The 9026-nt window shown below is 37.0% G+C and overlaps 1 protein-coding gene across 2 annotated transcripts in view; it reads left to right on the top strand.

Annotated features, from left to right (window-relative positions):
- nfatc3a (nuclear factor of activated T cells 3a) overlaps positions 1-9026 on the top strand; it is a 74243-nt gene that overhangs the window by 25910 nt on the left and 39307 nt on the right. For both annotated transcript variants that reach the window (XM_014004543.1, XM_014004544.1), the window contains one exon: positions 749-911. In XM_014004543.1, the coding sequence (XP_013859997.1) occupies positions 749-911 (163 nt within the window). The remainder of the gene's footprint in view (positions 1-748; positions 912-9026) is intronic.

Below are 9026 nucleotides of genomic sequence, written 5' to 3'. Positions count from 1 at the left end.
AAAAAAAAAAAAAAAAAAAAAAAAAAGGGTGGCACTGAGGAAAAACACACAATACTACCTCCCCTGGGATGCCCTGGACATAAAACATACACATGTACTGAAGACACACAGACTCAGACATAGTAATTTATGTACTCTCTAACTCACACCGTTGTCCTTTAACCCATTCTTTGACCCACACGTTGAAACAGTAAAGACTCAGAAAGAAAAGTCCCCCTTAGGGCATGATTCACTCTCAGTCTCTGTACTTGACCTATTACAAGTTTTAAGTTATAAGAACAAAGTCAGTGCATGTGGGCATTCCAGTGATTCACTGTCTGATGGGACGAAGCAGACTGCATTTTATACCATCATTTGCCCCTTCTGCACAACATTAGTCCTCGAAGGGGGAATACCAATTTTATTTCTTTTTGTGCATTCATATTTAAGATGGCTTTAGAAAAATGTGCCGTCTTAAGCTGTACGCCAAGAAGAGGCTGTTCTGCTTCACTTTACAACATGATATTCAAGGATTTACTTGTTTGCAGAATAGTATGAACATGTATTTATTTATGTGAATATGGAAATGGTGAAGCATTGACAAGATTCGGTTTAGATTTAGAATTTTTTTACATTTTCTCTCCATGAACGTTTCCATTGTGTTCTTTAAGAAGCATTTGACTACATCTTTTGAAAAACATTCTAATATTTCAGAGTTTATTTCTAAAGATTTAATTTCCTTAACCTCACTGTTGCTCTGCCACTTCAGGACCTCCTCACTGCCTCCTTTAGATTGGCCACTGCCAAACCAGTTTGGACAGTATGAACTGAAGATAGAGGTACAACCCAAAGCCCACCATCGTGCGCATTATGAGACTGAAGGCAGCCGGGGAGCTATCAAAGCAGCATCTGGTGGCCATCCTATCGTCAAGGTAATGTATATGTTTTTATGAATATATTTGTTTCTACTGTAGGTTTGGGCCTCTTTTAGCCTAAACTTCACAAATCATTCCCAAATGTGAGCTTTGTGTTTTTTAGCTTGAATTTTTGCTTTGATATCTGGTCATCTTGTTCATGAATACTCATGTTATAACTAACAGTCTTTATCAGAAAAAGATCATCAGTCCACAGTGGATACAAGCATTAAATTATTGTAGTTGTCTTTCGAAAATAGAGGTGTAACAATGCATCGATCCACATCAAGATATTGATTAAATGATTATTGATTCAGTTACATCAGGGCAAAAATAAAAATATCATTTCAGAGTTAAGTTGAATGCATTTTTAGTTCAAGCCTGTGAAAATGACCCTGATGTTAACATATGTTTGAATATTTGAACGACAGTACCTAGTTAATTAATAATATGCAGGGTTTGACAAAGAGGACTGCCCGAGGCAGGTAAAACGTATACTTGGACAGGTGGATGTGTCCCGCTGCCTGCCTGGGCATGTAAATTACTTCTTTTGTTTTGGCAATTTAATTGAAAAATTCAGGAAAATAAATCAAATATAGCATTTTAAAGCACATAGACAGAGGATAAATCCTGACTTTCTCCTTCCCGCTGTAGTAAAGCTGTGTCGCACATAACTGAATTACTGTATTGTGTCACAGGGATTATTTCTCCTTCCCGCTGCACGTCACTCAGACTGAACCATTAACAATCGTAGTTTTTTTTTCCACACTAGTTTTCATAGGAAATACTTCTTTTTGTTTGTTTGATGCAGATGTAGATGTTCGCTCGCTCATAAGTCCACCTTGCTAATGTAATAGTTGGCTTCTGCTCTGAGAGCACATCGAATCATTCAGAAGGCAGAGGCTCACATGTACAGTATGGCAAGTCCTTTTAACATGTATTTGACTTCACCAAACTTACATTTCAGACATTTGAAAATGCGTTCTGACTAGACATATTATTTATTTAGGATATTTTTCATTATATTTTGACAAGGCAAAATACCTATTTGTGATACATCAAATGACATTCTGACTACTGGTTGTATAAATGACATCAGATTTTTAAGGAAGTTTCGTGGAGACTCCAGTAAATGACATAAATATTCAAGATATCTTAAATGTATCTTTAGATATGAGATAGGCTAGATAAGATTCAAATAATGCAAATTGCAGACCTTATCATGTTATGCAATTTTTATTTTTAAAAAGCTGCAAGGGGATCTTCTGGAGGCATGCATGCTACCATCAATGGGCTCCCTCTGACTGAGTTTCCATATAATAGGGCATTGGAGCTCCTTTTTTTAAGAAGCCCAGAAAAATAAAATGCTCTCAGTCAGGCTGCAAACTGTGCCATTAGATCAGGCCTACTACAGTACATTTGGAATTACAGTTGTACAGTGTGATTATAATGAATAAATGTTTTTTAAACTAACATTCAGTTTGAAATGGTCATAATTTAGTCCATGTTGGTCTTCAGTCGCGTCACTGGCATCGCGTCAACGTAGCATGTGATATTGCATGGTATCAATTACCAACTTATGAACTGAATTGAATCAAAATCGTATGGTGAAAGACTTTGTAATATCAAGAAACATCATATTGTCATCTAAGGAAATCGATATGATATTGTCATAATGGAGTTGTAATCGAAAATATAAATTATTTTTATGTGAAAAGGTGTAGTAAGAATCAATTAACTACATAAAAATATATTTAAATACCAAGAAGTCTTGGGACACAAATATCACATAGATCTGTTCCTACAGCAAGTCAGTCTACTGACATTTGCTTCGACAAGTTGAGGCCTTGTTTACACTATGGGTTTTTTGAGTGAAACCAAAACTTTTCAGCCATTCATGCACATCACAATGTTCTGTCTGAAACCGAAGGTTTCTGAATCCTGGTTTCAGAGTGGAGATTTTTGGGAGAATCCCCCACAGAGGTGTGAAATACTCAGCAGGATTGCAATTGCACATGCTTGCTACAGGTGGCTGCCGTGAAAGCTTTTTCTACAGAAACCACAGTTACAATAAATGGCAGCGAGCGAAGTGTTTTTTTGCACTACTCACTAGGGCTGTGTATTGGCAAGAATTTGGCGATACGATACATATCATGACAGAGGGGTCACGATACGATATATCACGATATATCCCGATATATTTCGATACTGTAAACAAGGCGATATATTGCTTGGTCCAAAAATTCTATTAAATAAAAACCTCTTACTGGTAAAGAAAAAAAATTCATTGTCTCAGAAAATTCTAATATTACACAGACATACTTTTTGATACATTTAGCTGTTTTCTGCTTTGTATGTGTTTTATTTTATTTGTTTCATATTTCATCCATGTTTTCAATTATTAGACTAAATTTGCCAATAAATAGTTTGAAAATATTTTTTGCAGCTTTTAGTTTTTAATATTAATTTACAATATGGTCATCAAACACTTAATAATAGTCTTTATGTTGTCATAACGTTCAGTAAACAGATGATATGAAGCTGCTGCACACAGAGTTTCTGGGATCAGCTGACCTGCATACAGAACGTGATTTGTATAACTGTGGGTCGAACAGCAGGGCAGGTCCTGAAGAAAACCAGTTAAGAAATTGAGAAGCTAAACCAGTTAAACCGTTTTAGAAGCGAACACAGATGGATAAAGTTTATGGACTTTGATGCCCGTGTCAGCTTTTAATAACAGTAGAGACGTCGTTACTCCTCGGTTGAGCTGCAGCCTGCAGATGAAGCAATATGTGTTTTTTTTATTTTTTGCGAAGCAACGTCTGCTGTTTGCCTCCTTTTTCATCTGTTAAGAGAGCGAGGAGGAAAAGTTCTGCACGGTGCAGCGCAGCTGCAGCGCTGCTGTCCCACCAGGTGAATGAAAGTCAGCAGACGTGAACACAGGTCAGTTTTCTACAATCAGAATAAGATGATCTGATTAAGTGTTTACATGACGCATTTTTATTCTGAACGGTTGTTTAATCCGATAACTTTTGTCGATGTAAACGTAGCTATTGAGAGCAACAGACAGAGTTTTATGTCACAGATGGTGCCGAGCTCGCTCGAGGTGATAGACGCATGCGCTGTATGCGTAACGTGAAAGCTGACTACAGTTGGAAAAAAGAGCGCACAAGACACTTAATTTGTCTTAAAATACAGACATTGTGACAAATAAGTAACTGTTTGTAACCTTACCTCAGCTTAGAAGGCAGAGGGTGTTGATCTTTTCCGCTCAGATTCAGCTAACGGAGCATGAAGCTAATGTTTACTTACAATGCTAATGCTCTCTTACTCTCTGGCGTTCAAGAGGTAGAGGAGCCGAATGGCTGGCTCACTGCTGCCAACTAGTGGTCAGAGGCTGAACTACAACATAAAAATGAACGGCTGGCAGGAAAGTTGACATTTTAAACCTTAATAAAAAATCGATACAGGGCTTTAGAATATCGATACAGTATCGGGGAAATGAAATATCGCGATATTTCAGTGTATCGATATTTTCTTACACCCCTACTACTCACCATTTTTTCAGCATGTAGGAGCAAAAACAACATCCATTGGTTTGTTTGTTTATTTTCCCTTTATAAGCATAGAAAAAACACTAATGTTTCCATAGATTTTTCTCATGTAAACACAGCCTGAGAAGGCAGGTAGGCAGACAATATCCCAGTTAACTAGTCTGTCATTTGATATAACTCGTGACAATGTAGACAAAAAGAGTGAGAAAAAAAACAAGCAGTAGAAGATTTCAGTCTAATGAATATTTTAAAATTCTAGTGACAAGCTTATTTTTACATGTGTGATTTAGCAAAAGCCTGATGCTAAATTGGTAATTACTGTTGCAGAACCTAACCAGGGACGGATTTAGATCAACAAGTTGGTCAGTAGTCCAGTCGGCCAATATGATGCCAACATACAACCCACTGACCACAATGTATTTTTATCAGCTGCCTCCATGAACGGTAGACATCATGTAATGCTTGTTTGTCTGTTTGCATGCATTTAGTCTATTCACAAAATGACCCTTTCGATAAATTTTAATGAAACTTGCTGAAAGTAAACATGTGCATTTACAACCATTTAATTTAGAAATCAGCCCAATTCAAAATGATTGCCACAGCTAATCAACTACAACAAATATCACTATAGCTCAATTTTAAAGATATTAAGCTAAAGATTGGTGTGTTGGAAGTAAGAGTCACACTGAGTGCCAACAAGTTAGGTAGGATCTTTGTTTAAGCTTTGACATACAAGGTAGTTGACGATATGCGTTCTCTGAAGAATCCTTTTTTTTCTCCCACCTGCAGTGATAACTATGGCTGTGTCCAAATTCAGAGGCCGGGTCCGCCGAAGGCCCGATTCATTGGCCACTTAGGTCACTGCGTCGTGCCGGAGGCTGTTCAAATTTGAAGACTCCTCTGATGCGGCCGACAAATGCATCCTTGTTTTGCCCCGATTTGATGGACGGGTCCGATGGATCCTTCTCGACCCACCCTATTCCATAATGCATTGCGAGTCGACCTGAGATTTTTTTTCTGCTAGTAATGGTGGACGAAATGAGAGAAAGGAGTACAGTTTTAAATAAAAACTGGCAGTATAAAAGTTAAAAGTTTCAAGTGGTTGTGTTGTTAATGCTTTTGTAATTTGGATAGACATATTTTTTAATGTTTTTGTCAGAAATCATACGAGTTGGTAGCGAAATAAGCATGCACACTTGGCAGATCCCTTAGTTCTTCAAATGATGCCTTTAGGTTAGTTTTGCTGTTTTTTAATACTAATAATGTTAATATATTGATATTTTATCAATTTTAATCTATTTTTTGTCACAGGACATGAGCCGTGGTAAGGACGGGAGGCTAAACCGTCCAAATTCACAGCCACTTTTCTCCGGGTAGGCTAGGTCCTTCTGAGGGATTTGGACACAGCTTATGACACCGTTTTTCAAATTGTGGACTTTGGAACACTTTTTCCCCCCTAAAAACTAAAATGTAAACCAAGTACACAGTTTGCAAATTAGAGTTTTTATATTTTAACATATTGGTATCTTTACTGGTTACATTTTTGGAATAATTTAATGTTTAAGTATTTTGTTGCATTTTAAATTGGGTGTTATGAAGATGTGTTGCAACTGCAGGTTGATGGGAAGTAGATAAGTCAGAAGGTGAACTCGGGCACGGCTGATTATTCAAGATTTAATAAGTGAGATAAAATTCAACACTTGAACAGCTGCAGACTCAAAATTTCCTAGCACAACATGGACTTCAAGACTTCTGCCATTTGTTGCTTTAGAAACAGCCTATATCCTCATACATTCAGTCATGCAGGCTCCCTTCAGGCCAATCATTAACCATTTCTACCTCCGTTAGACCAAGTCTCAATCCTGCCATATGTGACAATGCATAATTTAACTGTCTTTTTTTCAACCAAGCACTTGCCATGCTTGCCCTCATTTCTCATCCCCAGAGGAAATTATTTGGGGGTAGCATTTCACTTGATGTAGCAAGTGACTGAAGACAATCTGTGTTGCATCAGAAAAGGCCGTTTCAAAGTTGATTTAAAACAGAGTTGAAACTTAGTTTGTGTACTTTCAAGTTTAGTCTTAGAGGTAAGTGTAGTTGGTTATACCTAAGTTTGAGAAGCGTAGACTCGGTATTTTTGGCTCCAAAAGAGAAAATTATTATTTTTTCTTTATTATGGTTTGCACACACGGTTATCTCTGCATAATTACATTTAGATATATCTTTAAAATGATATGGCTTGTATCTGTATTGATTGGTGGAATGTTTTCTCGGATACCACTGAAATCGAGAAGCACGTTACTGTTACAACGAATGAAAATATAGAGCGCTAAAGACTTTCATTATCAAATTTACAAACAACAGCTTTCTGTCGCGAACGGAGTAGGTAGAGTGATCGAGAGTGGAGCACACGTAGCATTTGTTTCTCATCAGCAGCGGTTTGCAGAGCTTTGTGCGCGCATCTTAAACGTGTGGGTGAGTGAGTTGGAGTATTTGAACCAAAGTGGGCTGAATGCCAAGTCAAAGAAATTACTTTCATTTTTAAACAAAAAAAATCTTTCTATATATTTTATTTCATTTAAATATTTATGCATTACTAACTTAGGCATTGCTCATGTACTAATTTTTTTCTGTTTTCATTGATGTTTTGTGTACTAAATCTAGAAATTAACCTTCTCCTCTAAAATGGTATTACCTCTTTAGTATAAGCAGCAACACTACTTTTTAATATAAACACAAAAACATCACAAAGCAAGATTTTAGACAAATAACAGCAACACTAGATAATATTCAGCAAATGCTAAATATCAAGTTGTACCAGTCAGTGTTTAAATTAGATACCGCATAGCGGTAACATAATGACCCCCGCGTGCACAAATGCACCGGAACTCAGAAGTCTTTATTCCTAATAAATGCCATGCTACTAGGTGGATCCCAAAATTGTAGTGGTTTGGGTGGGGGTCTTTTTTATTTGGGGGAGGGACACTGATTGGTGGCCTGATGGTTAGCCCCTCATCAGAGCTAAGCAACCAACAAAATCTGAAGCTCCTATGTTTAATAGTTTTTGAGCTATAACCATTTTTGTATTTCCAGATACCCCTTTTTCAGAAAATTGGGGGTCCAGGAGGGTGGGGGCACTGATTGGTGGCCCTGATGGATAGAGCATCCTCAGAGCTAAACAACAAAAGAAATCTGAAGCTTCTATGTTGAACAGTTTCTGAGTTATAAGCATTTTTGCATGTCCAGACACCCTCTCTTTGGATGGAGCCCCCTCCTCAAATATGGGGTGTATCGTAAAACCATTGGCTGGTGCAGTGTAGGTCAGACTCATCTACAGTCCTGTCAAATTTCATGTTGGTTGGTGCAGCCGTTTTTGTGCTACGGTTGACCAAAAATCACTGAAAAACAAACAAACAAACAAACAAAAAAAAAAACAGTATGAAAACAATAACTCTTGCTTAAGGTTCGCGTGCGGGGGTCATAATAAATGATTCACTTTATATTTTAAACAAACTTTACTTGTAATGTTTACTTTAGATTTTTAATCCATAAGATTTACTTATAAATTATTTGGACATAATTATGACTTCCCTTTTTTTGACCAGACCAAATCAGTGCACTACTGAGCTAATGAGCTGCTGAGTCAAAGGAAAAATAAAATAGTCCAAGCAATGAAGCAGATCGAATTTCTAAATCTTGAAGATTGTGTAAAAAAACAGAGTACCATTGGTCAGGACCTCAGATTTAAGCTGAATTGCTTGGGTCAGACTATAGTCAATACAGTTTAATTGTCAGCAATTGAAACATTTTAATATCTTCTGCAAAACGACTGCATCTGTGACTGGCTCTTTTAGGCCATTTCTTTGGGGCTAGCTGCAGGCCTTAATCGGTACACCTGTTGCTAGGAGACATATAAGTCTAAAGCCTCTCTGGCTGAAGGCTGAGGTATCCTTGGGCATATTTAACCAGCTTATTTGAGTGCTGCTGTGCCCACACAAATATAAGGAGCCCCTCTGGTATTACAAATTTGGCTACAAATAGAGACTGTCAGATCCAACTGAAACAGGCGGACAGACATAGCAAAGACTCTAATGCACTTGCTTACACATTCACTACATTGTATGAAGGCAAAATAAGTCCACACAACACCATCTAAAACGGCACCTAATACAATACAAGTTAGGGAAAATGTGATGTCAAATTTTCAACCCGAAGTGAATCTATGGAGGGTAATTATGGAGATTTGAAAGCTGAAAAAACAGTTTCTCCCCATCATAACCTTATTTCCACCTGCTGGATTATGGGATAAGATAACTGTCAGAATTAATTTTATGTGTAAGAGTCTAAATTTGTACATGTAAGTAAATAAACGTACATAAATTTTAGTATTGTACAATAAACGTGTATAAATTTTTGATTTGTGTTTGTATTCATGTTAAATCACATGTTTTATGTGAGAATACAAGTTTTGAAGTTACAAATACAAGTTAAAAGTTACAACTTTGCAACATTATAAGTACGAATCAAATTTACAATTACAATTCTTTTACCTGTCAAAATAACAAACATTATATAAATA

This window comes from Austrofundulus limnaeus, unplaced genomic scaffold, assembly GCF_001266775.1.
Source record: "Austrofundulus limnaeus strain Quisiro unplaced genomic scaffold, Austrofundulus_limnaeus-1.0 Scaffold25, whole genome shotgun sequence".
Lineage (NCBI taxonomy): Eukaryota > Metazoa > Chordata > Actinopteri > Cyprinodontiformes > Rivulidae > Austrofundulus > Austrofundulus limnaeus.
Note: the sequence above shows the minus strand (reverse complement) of the source record. Positions and strands in the feature narration are given on the sequence as shown.